The 20,793-nt window shown below is 37.5% G+C and overlaps 1 protein-coding gene across 1 annotated transcript; it reads right to left on the bottom strand.

The window, feature by feature from the left end:
* Window positions 1-1,897: 1,897 nt before the first annotated feature.
* Window positions 1,898-18,136, bottom strand: LOC128230348 (monomeric sarcosine oxidase-like). The gene is made up of 9 exons (XM_052942539.1): window positions 17,942-18,136; window positions 15,974-16,043; window positions 15,486-15,542; window positions 13,976-14,107; window positions 8,656-8,869; window positions 7,246-7,412; window positions 4,755-4,941; window positions 4,319-4,452; window positions 1,898-3,250 (listed from the first exon to the last, which is right to left on the bottom strand). Exons 1-9 carry the CDS (start codon window positions 18,048-18,050, stop codon window positions 3,061-3,063), a joined length of 1,260 nt encoding a protein of 419 aa, XP_052798499.1. The 5' UTR covers window positions 18,051-18,136; the 3' UTR covers window positions 1,898-3,060.
* Between the last annotated feature and the right edge of the window lie 2,657 nt (window positions 18,137-20,793).

Raw genomic sequence — 20,793 nt, 5'->3', positions numbered from 1 at the left:
AGGAGCATTAAATTAATATTCTTTTACAGGCTAAGACAGTTTCATAGTTTTTTTTTGTCTAGCAAGTTATTTAGTAGTTAACGTTACTTGCTTGTTTGTTTACATCGGTTGTGACCCGTGGTGACCAATGTGACAACCCCTTTAAGTCACGTGATTCCCCACCCTGATAATATCGGCTTCCTAGCTTAGGCGTAATATGTTTGTTTCCGGTTTCATGCCTAAAGAAAATAGGGTAGATGGGTCGGTTGTTTGTTGTAGTTGTTGTGATTTCATAAGGCATTTTTTTCTTGAGATTCTGGCTGTTACCGAAAACTATAAATTACTTTTATAAGAACAACTATGCAATCAGTATAAACACCACTGAAATAGTTATTGCTGCACTTCACAAATTGAACGTTTTGACAACTTTTCTTTTCTTTTTTTTTGTCTTCGAACGAGGCATTTTACGCGAAAAAGCATGGAAACTAGTGGTTTACGACTGCTGACAAAAATCAGATCGCAGGTGTCATATTTATGCTAAAACAATGATGCTTTTTTTTGCATTTTTCTTAAACCGTTAGGCAACGATTTTAGCCATAAAACATTAATTTTCAAATGGTGATATGAAAATCTGCGATCTGATCTTTTGTTAGATGTCTTTTATCACTGGTTTGCAGATATATGCGCAAAAATTGGCTCATTCCAAGACAAAAAATAAAATAGTTATCAAAACGGTAAATCTGTGAGAGTGCCAAACAACTTTATTTTTTCATACATTTAAATGTAAAACATGAAACAAATGTTAAAACATATTTCTGAAGGCAATAAAAGGGTTTAGGTTCGATGCAAAAAGTAGGGTAGGTCGAGAAATATGAAACAAATATCATTTTTACGCCTAAGTACATGTATAAAAACACTGTTTAGCGGAACAGTCGAACCCCGTTGGCTCGAAATCGCTTGGCTCGAATTACTTGTTACTTGTTGCCTCAAATTGGATCCAAAGGACCGATTTCTTTATATTGAAGGTAAACATTCCTGCTTTGCTCGAATTTTACGACTATTTATACAAATGTAAAGATCAATCTAGAATGCAAAACTTATCAAGGTAACTTGCCAAAATGTTTAGGATTTTATTATTGTAGATAACGACTATCTTAACATCCACTTCGCTTTCAAACAGGTAGATAAAGATAAACTCTTTATAGCAATACCATTGATGTGGGAGACGAATTTCACTGTTTTTTGTATTTTCCGTCTTTTATAACAAAAACATATATAAGTGCATTCAAATCAATACTTTTCTCTTGTTTTATTGAATATCTTTCTTATATAAAATATATAATCATGAAATCATAAACATTGTTGATTTGGTAGTCAGGGCATTCAATACTGTTTTTAATTGGATCTAAGAACGGTATAGCTCGATTGCTCGATATAAATAGCGGACCTATACAGTTAATGCAGTCAATGATGTATGACCATATGATTGACTTAAGTTGAACATACATTACCTCCCCTGGATCATTTTGACAGAAAACATATTATCCGCGAAAAAAATGAGCACACAACTTATAAAATCTTCTTTCGAAAATTTACTGAACTTAATGCACCAAAAACATGTTTTAAAGGATGCATGTTTTTCTCTTGAAAAATAGTATTTCTCAAAACTCAATAAAAAGTGATCTTTTGAAACATCTTAAGTTCTGGCCTTCCCCTACCAACTTTTGAAATATGGAATGTCCTCAACTTCAACGTCAAACTTGATCTCAACGAAATTAATAGACAAACAATTGGACAAAACCTAAGTCCATTATGTCAGACTACTGTTATTCCGGATTTTCGAAATAGGTCACTTGGACGAGTTGTCTCCCGTGGCGGTATGTATTTATATAGTTTTCATATTACAAGGTACAAGACACAAGATACAAGAATCTTTATTTTAAGTCGGGTATGTGTTAACAAGAAACATAAGCTTAATGAGCTATTTTCCGACATAAATAACAAACATACATAACATAACAAAGAGCATGTGATCTGGAAATAAAAGCAGATAGTTTAAAATAGGTACACATATTGGATTTACAAAAGCCTTTCCTCTAAGATGGAGTAGAGCATTGTAAACAGTGATAACATCAACAAGTTATGGAAACCAGCTACAACAAGTTATTACACATTATTACACAGCAAGAACTATTTGTTACTTTAACTATAGGAGGTTTGCCTTAAAGATGCACTCTTCCTCCCAAATAAGATTTACCACAATCGATGCAATTGTTTTAATATACCAAAAAGGATAAATTAATGTCGAAAACAATGGTACTTATGAAGGATACCGTGTTTAATTTAATTTGTTAATGAGGTACAGATATTACGATATTTCTACCTCATGAAACGATAGTATATCAGAGTAAATCTTTTAGCATTCACCAATCATCTAATATTTTTGCGTTTTCAGCTAGTAAATACACCGTTACAATCTTGTTTGTTATACATGTGTATGTAATGATTTTGAATAAGGGTGTTACTTTAAATGGTGTGTGTTAAGAGAATTTTTATTTTAGTCTCGTCAATACCTACATAAAACATTTCCAATATAAAACGGTTATAAAAAGTATTGCCACTCAAATTGAATTATAAGAGACTACTATCAAATATACAGAATCTGATTAAAATCTTATATGTAGTAAGTGTTGAAACAAAAATCGTGAATTTGAAAAAGGGTATTATTTAGGAAAAGGTCTGTTTCTTTTAACGGTAATCATTTCATGTTCTGCAGTTGTAACAATAAACATTACATTTAAACTCTGGTTATAAAAGTGGTGTCTGTTTTCAGCTATCTGGCCCTATCATCAAAAACAAATCATGTCAAATCTCAATCTCGGTATCATCTCATTTTACCTTATAAAGTGTGGATATACCACGTGGTTTGTGACGTCACAATTGGATATTGCAAGAAGCACAATACAACTTAAAAAAAATATGTTTGTTAAAAATGTGAATGCATTTGTGATATTGAGGCGAGGTTGGTCAGAACCAATATAACTGTTACTGGAGTTCTTGAGCTGGCAATGATCATGATTTCTACAATTTCGCCTTATCTAGGTCGTCCGACTTCTTGCTCTGAGGGAGCTTGCTGGCGCCCATGAAAAACACGGGCTGGAAGTCTGGATCGGTGAGAGCCTCGCGTTCCATTGTGAAAGGCCGGATATCGTAATCTGTCCGTCCGTCCAACGCTAGCTCGCTCAGTATCTTACCTAACAGGCCTGCAAATCTGGGCCATGGGAAAATATCTTTGTTCATATGAAGCATAATGCTTCATTGGAAAACAATATTACAAGCGCTTGAGTAAAACGCTCAAATGTTTAACTAGATGTCATAACTTAATAAGCATTTTTTTTAAATGACCGTTTTGGCACTTTCTTCTTGAAATTAGTAAAACAGATCGTTTTACAAACAACTGATTATCAAAAAGACGTGTAATTTAATCAAAGCTGACCTCTTACAAATTAACCGTTTTGAGAACTGTTTTTATTTTTTGTCTTGGATTAGCCAATTTTTGCGTTTATGTCTGTAAACCAGTCATATACGAATGCTGACAAAAGATCTGATGGCAGTGATAAATATTTACGTTCGAAAATTGATGTTTTATGATTCAATTCGTTACTTACGCTTTAAAGGGAGTGTTTCACAGATGAAAAAAATGTCGAAAAATGACATTAACTTGGGATCGATGTGTTCAATGCATTGAAACTTAATTATTGAAGTACCACATAGTTTAAATTTTATTTAAGTTATGCAGTTATTTCGTATTTTCCATTAAAAAAAGTTACTGGGTATGTCTACCGGGTAGAATTAATTCCTTATGCGTGATTGGCTAGTCGGCGTTATCACGTGATATTACCGAGGTAGGTTTATAGCTTAATTATGTCACCGTAATTGTGTAAGCTTTGATAGCTCAGTAGGGACGACCCCAGTCTTCAATTTTGGCGACACGGGTTCGAACCCGGGCTCCAACACATTTTTTTTAACATTTTGGTACTTTTTTTACAATTTTGACATCAAAGCGTAACACATTCTATTAGATGATTGTCCTGAGATTCGTTAGAAAAAAACTGTTTTGGTGCCAATCTGTGAGACAGTCCCTTTAAGAGAAATGAGTTTTTCGGCAATATCCCAAACAACTGAGATACGTTCGATTGTTAGTTATCGTATATGATTGAATTGAAGGCATTGATGCCAAAATCAGCTGATTATGGGACATTTATTTTTAAAAGAACAGTCAACACTGTCAAACTGTCAGAGTGCAGCTTTAAATAATAGAATATACAAACTATCTTACTTGTAGGCATGACCAGCGCCGTTACATATTAAGACGTCATCAAATCCAGTTTTCTTACAGGTATCGATGACAAAGTTCCGGTCCGGAGGCATGGTGTACAGGCAGGTCTTACTGTACAAAATTGGACCAACAGACTGAAATAAATATATGATTTCTATTAATTGCACCACATCCAATCAATTGAGTGTCCATTTATGAATTTTAAGTCAATATTAGAGTACAAAGTAATAAAATACGCTGAAAATTCACCATTTCAGACTAGAAATGGTTAACAATGTTTTTGGGGGAGTACACCCCCCTCCCCCTCAACATTTTAAACTATTTAAATCTCTAAACTTGATTCCTGGACCTGTCCCTTTGAATGGAACTTTAAAGGCCAAAGCAATGTGTTATTTGAAGAAAACACACACAAAGTTATATACAAAGTTAAACACACCGTGGGTAATATCTCATTAAGCAAGTCTAAACAGGCTTGTTCCCTTTTTGGATCGGGGATGAAGGAGCGGGTTGCCGGGGTAACCACTGGGCCTCCAGCGTCCACGCCGATCTTGGCGCCTGTGTTCCCATGGATCGGCATTCCGTAGAAATCGTGGGTCTTGGAGTGGTAGATCCATATAGGAAACCTGCAAGGAAGAGCCAAATATATATTATAAACTATATTCCTTGCCAATGAGTATACACATCGGCCCTTAACAAGTACTGGTTAACGTTACAAGCCCGAAAAGAACACAAATCCCGAACACCTGTTCAAACACGCGTTTTTACGGTTATCGATAATTGAGTACCGGTCTTAAACGTTTAAAGGGACTGTACACCAGATTGGCACCAAAAAAGTTTTTTTCTGTAACGAATCTCAGGACAATTATCTTATAGAATGTGTTATGCTTTGATATCATAATTGTAAAAAAAGTATTAAAATGTAAAAAAAATTGTGCCGGAGTCCGGGTTCGCACCCGTGTCGACAAATTTGCAGTCCAGCGTCGTATCCACTGTGCTACGACGGCTTACACACTTCGGTGACATAATTGAGCTATACACCTACCTCGGTAATATCACGTGAAAATATCGACTAGCCAATCACGCATAAGAAATACATTCTACCTGGTAGACATACCCAGTAATATTTTTTAATGGAAAAAATACGAAATAACTGCTACACTTACATGAATTGTAAACTATGTGGTACTTAAGTTAGTAAGTTTCAATGCATTGTACACATCGATGCCAAGTTTATGTCAGTTTTCGACAATTTTCTTCTTTTTTTTCGCTATTTTATCATACGGAGTACCGCCCCTTTAAGAAACGGAAAACGGATATAACGTCATACCTGCTTAAACCAAGCTAAAATAATTGTCAGTAAGAACAGTGTATGTAAAATATTAATGACTAAATAAAACATGTATCCCCAACCATCAGAATGACAGCCATTAACTCATTTTGCAGTTAACGTCTGCGAAACTTATTCCATACAAGTAAGGTTGACATATTTATACATAATCGGCTTCTTCAGGTCATCTCTCGCACTATGATGGATGCCTTATGACTCAATGTTCGTCCTCGCCTGGAATGAAACCGTTATTTCAGTATGGAATGTATCCGCTATTTCAGTAGTGTTGTTTTTTTCGTTTAAATTTTGTGCGCGTGAATTTGAAGCGAGTTTTCAAGCGCAGTGCCTTTCTCTTGATGAAGGGAAATAACCCTGCGTCTGACCAGTAACCGGTCTAAATGAAAAGGCAGTGAGTAAGTTTGTAGAGTATCGTTATAGCTGTCTGGCTATCATTTCTTAAATCAAACATTTTATGTTTCAATTATTTAACTATATTCACGGTCATCAAAAAGGTTCCTTTACAACATGGCTCATAAAAATTTGAAACAAATGGGTTATTAATAAATATTCACTTTTCTAACAATCTGAATATTTATTCATAGACCCTTATCCATTGAAAAATGTAAACATGTTCGGGCCGCGTCTAATAAAAGGTTCGCAAGACTCGCACGCTCAACTGTTATTTTTCTTAACTATTTACATAATATGACATTACTATTAGTAAGCCACGTTTTCGATAACATTACATTTTAAGTAAAAGCGATCTTATCGAATTCGAATGGTCTTAATGCGAAGCTCTAATATACAAATAATTCTATTAATATAAAAAACATCAAACGAAAAATGAGAATGAAATAGAGATAAAGGGAGATAATAATGGAAATCTTAATCGAACCAATGGCCATGGCGCCAATGTCCAAATGTTTCACAATCATATTTAAAAAAAATATATATATATTTAATGCCCTTTACACATAATGCAGTTTAAAGCGAGTCGAAACTTATTTAAAAAAATACATATTTTGTCAGTGGTTATGCTGACGGACTGCCACACTTCTAACTTCACGCTGCCGGGCTGCCAAACACCCAGACTGCTTATTTACGATGCCAGACTGCCAGACTGCCAACTTTACGGACATTTATACATTTCTAGTTCTGATTTATGTGTCAGGGTATTTCTTATGATTTTGGTTTTCCCCAAGAGTACCATTGAGGCCCTATACCGCTCACCTATCCACAAATTGTGTCCGCTGAGGCTTATTAGTAATGAAAGCGTGTTTGTTTAATACTGTAAATGATGATATATATCTATCTTTACATTCGCCTCGTCCTTTGTGTATATGAAACTTGACGTTTATATTGAGAAACACGCAATGGCTTATGACTTCAGTGTTTGTTTCAATATTGCCCTCCGATTGGATAATCGCGACGTCATTTAACCTTAATTAGAAATCATGACTACAGTTGTCACTTCAGCAACTGTTTCAACACTTGTAAATTGCTTATGTTTTAAATTACATTCTGGACAAGTGCCAACTTCCTAAATAATCGGACACCCGCCTTATAACAACTACACAACAGTCCGTGCAACAGTCCGTACTTGTCTTTGACGTAATCCTTCATATTGGGCGTGGCCAGGTACGTAACTTGCTCCTGGGTGACATATACTGGAATGTGGACACCGATTGAGCCCACCACGTGGTTGATCCACGCGCCTGACGTCACAACCACCTTGCGGCATGTAAAGTCGCCCTTCGGTGTTGTTACCTGACAAAGCGACAGTAAACAGACAAATGTACACTTATTATGCACCAGTAAATTGTAACCACGGCCCCCAGGTCCGGGGGTATACCCGGGATAGCGGTGGATATGGGCCGTGTTTTTACCTTTCAGGTGGCCGAACTGTGCGGTGGTTTTGTTTTCACGCCGAAAACAGCGGGGAAATGGCCGTACCTAGGATGTCCCAGGAGTGCGGGGCATTTGGCGGAGATTTTACCAGCAATGTGTCTCCGCAGGCAGGAAATTTTACCCGGAATTGGCTGGACCCAGAGTCAAAGTTTCCGCTTTTCCCGGGACCTTGGGGTTTGTGGTTACAATTGACTGGTGCATTATTTTATTTATATCTATATGGTATGTGTTGAAATACGTTAACAACAATCTACAGAGATACTCGTGTATTTTAATAAAGCCCAATGACATTGAGAACTAATGTACTGTATGCCTGACTCTACTACTACTACTACTTCTACTACTACTACTACTACTACTACTACTACTACTACTACTGCTACTGCTACTGCTACTGCTTCTGCTAATGCTACTAGTGCTACTAGTGCTACTGCTACTGTTGCTGCTGCTACTGCTACTACTGCTACTGCTACTACTGTTGCTACTACTGCTACTGCTACTGCTGCTACTACTACTACTACTACTACTACTACTACTACTACTACTACTACTACTACTACTACTACTACTACTACTACTACTACTACTGCTGCTGCTGCTACTGCTACTGCTACTGCGGCTGCTTCTGCTGCTACTGCTACTGCTGCTGCTGCTACTGCTACTACTGCTACTGTGTTGCTGCTGCTGCTGCCACTGCTACAGCCACTACTGCTGCTGCTACTACAACTACTACTGCTGCTGCTGCTGCTACTCATACCTCTACTGTTGCTGTTTCTGCCTGTTGCTGTTTCTGCCTGCTGCTGTTTCTGCTACTACTGCTGCTGCTACTGTACTGCGACTGCGACTTCTACTGTTACTACTATTACTACTACCATTTCTATTCTCGGTACCGCTCTAAACAACATAGGATGCGTTAGTCGGTTCGGCCCTAAACTTAAATTTCCGTGCTAATTTTGTTGACACTTGCCATGACTATCGGTATGCATCTTCCTCTGTCGTGATCTTACAGCGGTCAAAGGGTTAGTGTATCATCCTTTACTAGATTACCGGGGTAGCAAGGGTAATAGTTCACTTTTATCATCAAATGAAGTCTTTTAAGTACCTTTATCAAACCGTCCTTATTTCGTGTCAACCGAAGTACGGGACAGTTCTCGATGACGGACGCCCCTCGGCCGCGGGCCAACTGAACGTGAACGGCGTTTCCGGTGGCGGCATCCACGAGCCCGCCGTCCTTTTGGTAGACTGCCACATACTTCTCGTCAGTCTGGAATTGCGGGTACCGGTCGTGCAGCTGCGTACCCGACAGCCACTGGTACCTTCCGGGATAGGAAACAATTAATGATACATGTGCTCATTTAGATATGAAAATTTTCGGTCCTCACATAATAATATTATATTATGTCTGAGGTTTGCTTTAAAATTGCAGGATAAATGGCTGTCTCAGCTGTTTACCCATTAAAGATAGCGCATATGCCCCCCCCCCCCACCCCACATGTTTAAAGTGTGTATAAGTGGCACGTGAAAGTCAAATAATTAGTATAGATACATATATCGGCACCACTAGCAGATTCAGGGTGTGGGGCGCACACGGCGCCCCCCCCCCCCTTAAAATCGTCCAAGTTTACTTTTTATTTCAATATAGGAGAAGAAAAGTTATAAAATAAACCCAAAACGCACCATCTCGGACTAGAATTTGTTAAACCCCATGCCAACACTTTAATCCAAATTAATTTCGTTTCTGAGGGAGGGGCACAAGTCAAAATGGTACGCCCCTAAGTATCGCCCTTTTAACGTCGAATCCTGGATCCGCCCATCGTAAGCGATGTGATTCATCAGTAAGTAAGATTCAATGCGTTGTACACAACAGTATCAATTTTGTAAGCTTTGACATTGTTTCTTGCAAATATTTCATCTGGTGTCAAGCCCCTTTAACGCAAAATATGTAGAAACATCAGTGATAAGCTTTTCCCCGTCGACTACGTGTTTAATATACTAGCTTATTTTCAGCTCACACACTTATCTAACAAAGTATAAAATCACAACATGACAATTAGCACGGCAGATAAAAGCCAACTTTTATCTTTACCGTGTAATTGCGTATATACAAAATGTTTATGCATGTTTGTGTAGGTTAGACCTTATTGTTAACGAATCCGAGTGATGCCAAGTTGGCATCTTTAGGCAACTCGCTAAAATCAAGATGGCCGCCAAGATGGCTGCCGAAAAAGGGGAAAAAAACAAGCACAATTACCATATTTCTATATTAAGATATATGTTATAAAAACAAATGATTACATCGCAGCAATAACAATCTCATGTGTGCATGTACTGGTTTAAGACGGCTTTGGCTCAAATTGTCACTGTCTGTTAAAAATATGTTACCAAAGTAGTACTACGATTGTATTATTAGAAAGGAGAATCATATAAAGTGTCGTATTATTTAGGTTTGCGATTGACAAGTTAACTACGTGCTAGCAAAACTATAATTATAATAAATTGGAAAGTTTAAACAGATGACCATGCCATGTACGTAATGTACGTTACAATGTCTTCTCAACTCATTTACATTTTCTTATTTTAGTATTGATAATAATCGTGTTTAAAAATAAAACTGTATCCGACCGACAAATTTACTGCATAATTTCATGATTATAAATTAGCAACCCATGTAATGCACGGTTAAATGTAACATACGTTACCACGACCACTTAATTTTAGTTTGTTTTTTTGACGACTGATAAGCAATCGTTATGAAAATATAAAACCATCACATGGCAAAAAATCAAAACTGAACAGAATAATGTTATTACATTTGCAACTTTTAGCAGAGGTCCATGTAAAACATGAAAATATATAATGAAACTTACGTTACCACGTCTCCTTGATTCTTTTTTTTACGATAAATAAGCATTGTGGTAAAAATATTAAACAATATCAAAGTTATAAAAACAGAAATTATATTGTACTTAATATACTCAATACTAATTACACCACAAAAAGAGACTAAACTTATATATGAAACCTCTCTTCATAAAATATTTGTATAATTTGACAGGTTTTGATTTCAGTGTTCCATCGGTCTAGTTTAATAACATATAAGCAAGCTTATACAGTGATTTCCTAATTGATCTGTACGGTACAGCACATATCTTCTCCACGACAAGCATAGAACACAGTGCACGGCAGTCGAGAGCCATTACAACGCCATCGCATACTAAAGCACGGTATTTGGCTTTCACATGAACACCTTATCAGTTTCAAAATATCATGTGGTCCTAATCGTACATCAACATGGACAATAACGGCTGACAACGATTTGTGATCTTCATTCCGAATCCAACCATGATCCGAATGATCAAGTTCTGATGGATCTTGGTTGACGGCGTATTTCCATATACATGCTTGGAAATGCGCTCGTTTTACATTCTTATTGAATGATTCAGTTGTTGGGTGAGTGACTGAAGCTTTTGTGCTGATGCTGAAGACTTTCTAACCTCTTTTAGAGGCAGCAATTCTCATGTCTGACATTGCATTTATTCCGTCGAGTCCGTAACAAGCAGCAACAAAGGACGTCGATTCTCTGACGATGGCGTCTAGGGTCGATGTTTTATTTCCAATAGACTCGAGTGTGTATTTATGAGATTTTAGAACCTTAATAGCTGTACCCTTTCCGAATTAATGACAACACGCCACCGTGTCACAACCGGATAATGCATGAGCTGCTGATAATCCAGTATTATATCTTTGCTAGCACCAACAGTCGCGTTGATGTCAATATCTGCACGGCCTTGTATTGGTGATTCCATTAATACTTTCAAAGACACTTGGTGTACAAGAGAATGATAATGGGCAAGCAAAAACACATCAGTGTCGTCAGATATATCATGCATATAACACTTTCGATCTGATTGGCAAACAGAACCATTTGTTGAACTAGGATATTATCCGCCTCTTCATGTGATGTGCGCATGTCTTCACGTCTTAACGTTACAATCTCTATAACATCGAGTGGTACATAATTTTCCCCAGTTATAACGAATTTGTGTTTTGAGCCCGTTTCTTTGAATGTTACATTTGTCGACAAATCATCACACATGAGATAAATCATCGGTTTCTTGTTTTCTGGTACAGTGAGGATGGCCTTCCGGTCCCTTTGGTGGTGAGCGAATTATATATAAAATTGCAGAGCCGTCAATTATAACTCTCTCTATCTGCTTTGATGATTATTTTTGCAGACGTTTCTACCTGTAGAATTTTCTTCATTTGTGACTCTGATTTGACAATTCTGAGATCACCTGATGCAGTTAATAATGAGGTTAGAATTGGCGACAATTCACACGATAACACATATTTCAAGTTATTTTCCCGTGTACTCGCTTGCAGACCAACAACTCTGGTATAGATCAACTCTGTTTCAAATTATCTCAACTCACCTATCTTAAGTGACTTCTTTGATGCGGCTTGTGTTGTAACTGATCGCGGTATGGCTTCGTGGAATGATTCTGGCCATCCGTTTTCAAAGTCTTTTATTTGCTTTGTAACAATTGCGATGACATCGCGTACATTTACAACAAGTGGAGCAATCTTTCAGGTAACAACATTTACCAGCTCTTGTAGATGATCGATGGTCCGCAGTGTATGAATGCATTCATTGATCTTAGTCTGGATAGAAGTGCGGTCTTTACTATCGGTTTATATCCTGCTTTTCATCTCTTCCTTATGTTTGCCTGTGTCCTGTGGCCGTTCTTCATCACAAAGTAATTCGATGTCATGTTCCATTTGACTACATATGTGCAGACTGAGTGCCAATATCTTTAGAGTTTCAGGCTTGAGTGTGATTCCTATTATTCCACCGGCGCCATGCCCATACCTCATAAAAGTGGTTTCAGTGAACATGTTACTCCATATCGCGTTCCATGTTCCGTTTATATGTGACGTTAAGTTTAATATTTTTTTCATAGACTAGTTAAGCAATTTTAACGATCTCATATAATAGAGACCATAACGGGTGTAATTAACGTGTCCCACCGCAAAAATTATGGAAACATACAATTTATCGCAACATGGTGTAGCACCAATACCTTCTCTTTCAGCATGGATAAACACCATCATGATCAGTACACCTTTTACCATACAGTTGACCCATAATTTCGCTGTTTTGCTTTCTCGTGACACTGCTAAGAATTTTGCCATTTTATGTCAAAAGTTTGAAAGGGTAGTGGTAATGGTCTATTAATTATCAACTCGTTAGTATTTCCCATGAAATAGCATGTCAATCATATGTGATCATGTCCTAACGTTTTAATGTACAAAGTGTCTATTGGTGGCCATCTTAGGCGCAATCTTAAATTCAAAGAGTTACCCAACGAGGCCAGAGTGGCGTCATTCAGATACTTTTCTGATACAATCATGGGATTAAGAAAATACGAAATCATTTTTAAGGACGCGAAATGCATGGTTCATTCCGGGTACAAACTACGCCAAGTTGGACGCCATCTTGAATTCCAAGAGTTGCTCACCTATGCCAGAGTGGCATTATTCAGATTATGTCATGGCACAGTCATGCCATTGGGAAAATGCAAAAACATTGTATATAGACGCGAATGCACAGTTCACCCCGGGTTAAAAGTGTCCGTTGGCGGCCATCTTGGACGCCATCTTGAATTCCAAGAGTTGCTCACCGATGCCCGAGTGGCATCATTTAGATTATGTTATGATAGACGTCAATGCAATGTTCTCTCCGGGTACATATTGTCCGTTGGTGGTCATCTTGGACGCCACCTTGAATTCCAAGAATTGCCCACCGATGCCAAAGTGGCCTCATTTAGATTCTGTTATGGTTCAGTCACGTCATTAAGAAAATGAAAAAAAAAACAAAAACAGTTTGTATATACGCCTATGCGCGGTTCACTTAGGGTTCTGCTGGACTAAATAAGATAATTTTAACTTCGGGCTATGATCTTTATTATCAGCTAGCAAAGTAAACAAAATCATCAAACTACGATTAATTCAACTTAGGACTTTGACATTTATAATCTAGTAAAGCAATAAAAAAATCATGACAATACGATGGTTTCAACTCATGACTTTGATCTTTAAGACACGCTTAAACTTTGTATGGTGTACAAGGCGTGTAAAATATGAAAATGCACAAACACACAAATACGCTCAGGGCCGGCATTCAATATTGATCTTATCCTTTTCCTTAGACATGCCCCAGTGATTCCATTCAGCCTAGTGGTCAGCTAAATCTACAGACCAATCAAAACACTTAGTTTGTAATCTTAAATTTAAGCTCAATCTAAGTTGCATATTAAATACACCTCCTGGTTCAAAATTATTAAAACGTACATCCATCGAAAAATGTCCAAGACGAACATGTTTGAACCCAAATGCTAAAAATACAGAATTGTTACACATACGGTATTTTGTTGGCGGCCATGGCATCCGCGTACTGTCGGGCGATCTGGTCCGACTCGCCTTTCTTAGCCAGCAGCAGCCCGCCCGTCCGCCACACCACCTGGATCCCAGACTCCTCCTCGATGACGTCCCACCTGAAACAGCGGAAGTTACAGCCATACACCATATTTATGAAGAGCTCCAATTAGACTTTATCTATTGACGTCCGATTTTCATTTTTTTTTAAAAGTTAAATTTAATAATGATGTAAAGAATAGTTGTTGATTTGAACGTTATATCCCATTTTCTGTTCAAGTGTTTTATTTATCGAGTGGCTATATACCGTTGGCTCGAACTCCCAGGCTTAACATACAGTTCGAGCCAACGAGGATTTCGAGACAAGCGGGTTCGAGCTAATGGGGTTGATAATACATGTATTCAAAAGCCTTATGTGACATTTATAATTTTATTACTTTTTATTTCAGTTTTGTGAGATGTGTTTCAGAGACTTTTCTGATACATACTACAGTCCAAACTCGCTATGTCGACATCTGATATCTCGATTTTACGGTTGGGTCGAACTTTTTCCCCGATCCCGAATCTATTCCTTCTTATTCTAAATAAACTATTTTCGCTCATGTCGATTTTTCTATCTCGATTATTTCGCTATGTCGAACTCCTATTTTAGTCCCTGTGGTCAAATTTCACACATTTGCTGTGTTCTTTATGCCGACTAACTGCATAATCGAGTTAAAGGTGCGAAAAAAAATCATGACGGTTTGCGGCATATCGCTAAATTACCGTGCATGTCTAAATAACAATCTGTCATAATTGGAGGATAATTGGTAAGTGTGAATAATTAAGTTGTTTGTTTATGTTTTAGATTAAAGAGATATTCATTGCTTAATGTCGTGTGATTTTCGTTATTGTACAAAACATGGAGATTTTATTCATTTGATAACAATCTCAAATGGACACAGACAGAATAACTTCAAAATGTCAGACATTATAGTTTCACTGCTCTGGTCGACCAATTCATAGAAGGACCCGAAATAAAACACAAATAATTCATATATTTTTTTGATACATCAATACCGTTTTGTTGTCCGGTTAACGCAGCGGTTAGCGCGTTCGCTTCTCACTTAGACGACCCGGGTTCGATTCCCGGCTTGGGCGCATGTAAGTTTGGTATGTGGTCACCACGCCGGACAAGTGGGTTTTCTTCGGGATCTCCGGTTTCCCCCATAGCCTAAGACAACACTCTCGCGTAAAATCGTGCCAACGAGAGTGAATAAAATATATTGTTATAACTTGTTTTACAAGCGTTGTGAAATAAATATGTTTAAACTAAGACCGTTCAATTGCTGTGTAAACATCAGCAGACATCGGAGTCAGATGTGTTGGGTTTTGTGCTATTATTTGTATTTCGGATATGTCGACTGTTCGTTTTCGCAAACGTTTTTCCTAGTTTCGACGACTTCGACGTAACGGGTTTCGAATGCATTATGTACTAGTGAGAAAGTTTCAACTTACGCCTTATATGTTTCCGGAGTAAGCTTCGTGTAGATGTCATCATGATAAGCCATCCGACTGGAAATTTAAAAGATGCTAGTTCTTGAGAGGGAAGATAACTAAATAGATAGATACATAGAAACAGGTTTTTTTATTCTTTCAGTCGCAGTTTTGTGTTGCGTTTATTTGAAATGTTAATAAAATTTACTTTCAAGAAACATCTTTAAAAAATATGATGCATGAAACATGGATACAGATCAGGGCTGCTCCATTGTTTTGCGTTAGAGGGGTCGTACAGTCGACGTGCGCCCCCTCCCCGATACAGTCTAAACTTTGCACGGTATATTAAGGGGTCCTTCCGCTGATTATGATCTGATATTGTTATCAAAATGTTAAGTTTGACTATTTTAGGTGGGACAGGCGGGGGTAGGGATGCCCCCCCCCACCCCCGCCGAAAATCCGCTAGCACGTTTACGCCTTATTGAATTCTAAGCTGTACATATTCTTACATGATTCTGGAATGATCCTGCGATCCGCCATTACTGTGTCCTAGCTCATATTGTTCTATCCCAAGAACATCTGTAATTAGAATCAACGTTTTAATGGGGAACGAGAATAAGTGCGATAAGGGAACGCGATATAGTTAGAAAGTGTGATCAGGGAACGTGATACAATAAGGAAGTGCGGTTAGGGAACGTGATAGATTAAAGAAGTGCGATCAGGGAACGCGATACAATAAGAAAGTGCGATCAGGGAGCGCGATAAATAAGAAAGTGAGATTAGGGAGCACGATATAATAAGAAAGTGCCATTTGGGGACGCGATATAATAAGCAAGTGTGATTAGGGAGCGCGATAAATAAGAAAGTGCGATTAGGGAGCGCGTTAGAATAAGAAAGTGCGATTTGGGGACGCGATAGAATAAGATCTCATATAATCATTTTGCGACGTCTGTTTAAAGGTTTCCGTAATGCCCCAAACCATTTTCGACCTTGCTATTCTCCCCAACAGCGGCTCTATCTGGTGAGTGATATTTAAAATGATCAATTATTGTCTCATAAGGTAGAAATACCTTGTATTCTGCACCTTTAATTCAAATTAAACTCGATGTCCTTCATAAGAACTATTGTTTTCGACATTTATTCATCCTTTTTGGTAGTATAATATTAAAACATTTGTATTCATTGTGATAAATCTTATTCGGGAGAAAGAGTGCATCTTTAACCGTTGTATGAATTATGTGTATGTTACGGTTTGAATATTTTTGTTAGATTGTATGCACCATCACATACATAATTAAAAGTAAGATGTCGATGCATAGTCGCGTTGTGTAATTATAACATCAATATTTATAAAAGTGTATACAATACAGTAGGTTAAAAATAAGATTTCTCCATAGTCATACTTGCCCTGATCATATGGGCATAGATTCTCTTCTTAGCAGGGGCTGATTCAGTAGTTCGCGTTAGAGGGGGCGCACTTTGGAAGTGCAACAGAGAACGTACGCGAACCGTAAAAGCATGGTTTTACTGGGTTAGTTGGGACTTGAAGTCGTCCCTAAGGAAAGGTTGAGACATTTTAGTCTGAAATATTCCATTTAAGTGCATTATTTTCATATTGTTTCTCGGATATTGATATAAAAAGTAAACTTTAACAATTTTAGCGGGGGCGCGCTCCGGGTGCGCCCCGTCCAAATCCGCTAGTGCAGGGACGGGACCAGGATTCGACGTTAGAGGGGGCGTAACTGGGGGGGGGGGTAATTATTTGACTTACGCCCCTCCCTCAGAACCGACACCTCTTTGGTTTAAAGTGTTGGCAGAGGGTTCGGGGTAGAACAATTTTCTAGTCCGAAATGGTGCATTTCTGGCGTATGTTATTACCTTTTTTTCTATATAAAAATACAAAGTAAACTTGGACGATTTAAGGGCGGGGGGTGGGGGGTGCGCTTGTTCCCTCATCGCACTTTCTTATTTAATCGCGTTCCCTAATCACACTTTCGTATTCTAGCCCGTTCCCTTATCGCCCCGGGTGCGCCCCCCTCCCCCTGGATCCGCAAGTAAACACGGGCTTGCAAATCATGCATACATAGACAATTCCAATTAATGCGTTTTAAAATATTTAAAGACGTCTTACAAAGCCCACCGGCCTCGCGAACGAGCGAGTATAATGCACTAGTCAATTGTAATCACGCCCCCCAGGTACGGTGAATAGCGGGGATTTTGACATTCGGTTCAGCCAATCCCCGCCCTACTTGGACAAAATGTTGTTAAAATGCCCCCTTATCCCAGGGACATTCACGGTAAGGCCCATTCACCGCAATTCTTGGCGCAAAAAACACACCAAAACATTCACTCGTTTCTGCGGGGCCATCTGGAAGGTAAAAACACGGCCCATTTCCCCCGCTATCCCCTCAGACCTGGGGACCGTGGTTACAATTGACTGCCGCATAACTCATACATAAATAAGCAATTTAACTTACCCGCTCCAGCTTTCCGTGAGAGCCAGTAGAGGGCGGCGCTGCCGATGCCGCCCAGTCCCACCACTATGTAGTCAAACTTCCGGCGCTGTCCGGTCATGTCTGCCTGCATCCTGGATCAACTTCTGCGATCCTTATTTCAGATGCTTTTAAAATTGTATGGTTTTGTTTACGTTATAACATCTATGTAAATAATATATTCGGCTCATTCGACAAACGACCATCCTTACAATTTTATCATGCATGATTAAGGTTAGTACGTAATCAGTTTTTGAACTTATTTAACTAGAACGTTTGAACTTAGAGCCGAATATATGTCACTTATGTGAGTTAAAACTGGTGGGTTAAATATGAAACCCTTCCCTTCAAAATTCGGACTCAAAAAGGGAATTTCATCATCATCATCATCATCATCATCATCATCATCATCAGCAGCAGCAGCAGCAGCAGCAGCAGCAGCAGCAGCAGCACTATCATCATTCTCATCATCATCATCATCATCATCATCATCATCATCATCGGATAATATTACTGGAGCAACATAAAAATCATTTAGAACACACGCGTACTTCGCATAGTCTGGTCAAAATGGTTAAATTGCAACAGAACATAGACGTATTTTCTTTTCATTATATTATACATACTACAATTTGTACTTTGAACAGTTCATGATAAAGGTTTCAAGCAGTTGTTTCATCGCCGTGCAAAAACCCACAATATTATTTAATGCCATCTTAATCTAAATATTAAATCCAGAGGCGGTGCCATAACTTGGCGTAAGAGGGAGCGCCATTTGGGGGCGCATCTTCGACACTACTCAAGTTTAAATACGGGATGGGGGGTTTGTGCTATTTTTGTTATCTTTAGTGTAAACTGGTGCATGTTGGTAAATTGTATTTACCCCCCCCCCCCCCCCCCCCCCCCGATATCAACGTTAAAAGCTCCCCCTAAATGCGCGAGTGAAACCAATCACGCTGTTATATTTGTCATCATTTATTGAACAAATCACAAATCTCTGTAATATCAGACATTCCATTTGTAAGAATAGGTTAAAGTGCATGCATGCAATATAGTTACAAGAAAGACCATTGATGCAAAGCATCAAAGGGCGCCGTTTAATAGTTTATGCACTTGTTATATGTTGAAAAACAAGGAATGTCAAGGCTAACAAGCATATTATGGTGCATTGAACCGCATCTATGAAATTCTCAAAATGTTTGTAGTTTTCTGCATGACAACATAGGCAAAAGCATTGAAATTGAAGATTTTCAAGTTGAACATTTCATTAGGGGTGGGTACATTAATGAACACGACAGAATTAGGGTGCTTGTGCACTGTACTTTTTGTCATTGCCACATACCCACATACCAAGTTTTATTTCAATACCATAAGTAGTTTTAAAGTAATGCTCTGGTCAAGAAAAAGCGGCAAAGGGCAATAATTATGTAATTAGCTTAAAAACAGCTATAGTCATTGTGCACTTCCTCTCGTTGTGCTAAATACCATTGAATGATGTTTAATGAAATTCCAAAAAAAGTAGTTTTCTAGTTATGCTCAGACAGGAAAAGATATAAAGGGAATAACTCTTGCAATACGCTGAAATAGAGTTATTGTTCATGTACACTGCAGTTCTAATCCTATAGGGGGAGGGGGCAACGTCACCATGCTGGAATGACAACTTGTAGGGAAGAATAAGTTACCTCATTCATCATGAAGAAGTGATATGAAATAACAATTTAACAATTTGTGTAGTACTTATTGTAGTAATAAACATTATCATTTCGTCCGAAAGTTGCAAACATAAATAGAACATAATTATTGAACTGTAAAGTTGCAAACATAAATAGAACATAATTATTGAACTGTTATATAAAAAGTGAACATTGTTTACTAGATGAAATGCATTTATAACATAACATGCCTTGTTTTTAGCTGTTTAATAATACTAATGTTAACTTCTTCATTTACATAGTAAAGAAGAGTAGAAAATGGATGTTTTAGTTGATATTAACACAAAAACAGCATGTGTCTTATTGGACAATGGCATTTTTTCAAATATGATAAAAATAACGCATTCAAACTGAATATGTATCAGACTATGTATGAAGGAAATAATACTGTTTCTATTTTTCACAAAGGTTTTGAAATACAACAATGCACATATAAGCATAAATAGGCCAAATATGCAAAAAAATAATAGTAAACAATGTGTGAAAGTGATACTGAACACTTAAAATAATTTCTTTGTGCATTAAATGAATATATACCAGAAAAACAATATTAAATCAAGTCCAAAATGTATAATAACATGAAGAACACCCCTTAATGAATATCTTCATAACAAATCAGAGTACATGTAAACAATAATCATTTATATCATTAGTATCAAATGTGTCCAGTTGAAAGTGTGTTTTCATTTGCATTAAATTACATTGTTATATATACCAGAAAAGCAATTATAAAAATCCTTAAATGTATAAGAAACTGAAGACAATAAAGAATAACACCCATTTATGAATATCTCCAAAACAAATCAGAGGTCACCTATATATAAAACAATAATTATTCCTATAATTAGTATCAAATGTGTCTAGTTTTTGTGTGTCTGTTCATTATCTTTAAATGAGCATCTTTAAAGTGAAACTCTTATTTGAAATCAATACATATAATTGTATATATAACACACATCAAATTGAATGAAGAAACAATAACTACTTACTAAATAATGCATTTGCTGAAATATCGTTTACTGATAACAAGCTTGTCACCCTGTTTATAATAGCAGAATGCATGACAAATATTAAATGATCAATTGGTGATTGCTAAAAGATGTACTGTGGTCTACTATAGCATCA

The sequence above is a fragment of the Mya arenaria genome, chromosome 4, assembly GCF_026914265.1.
Source record: "Mya arenaria isolate MELC-2E11 chromosome 4, ASM2691426v1".
NCBI classification, from domain to species: Eukaryota; Metazoa; Mollusca; class Bivalvia; order Myida; family Myidae; genus Mya; species Mya arenaria.
This window is presented reverse-complemented; position numbering and strand designations above follow the sequence as displayed.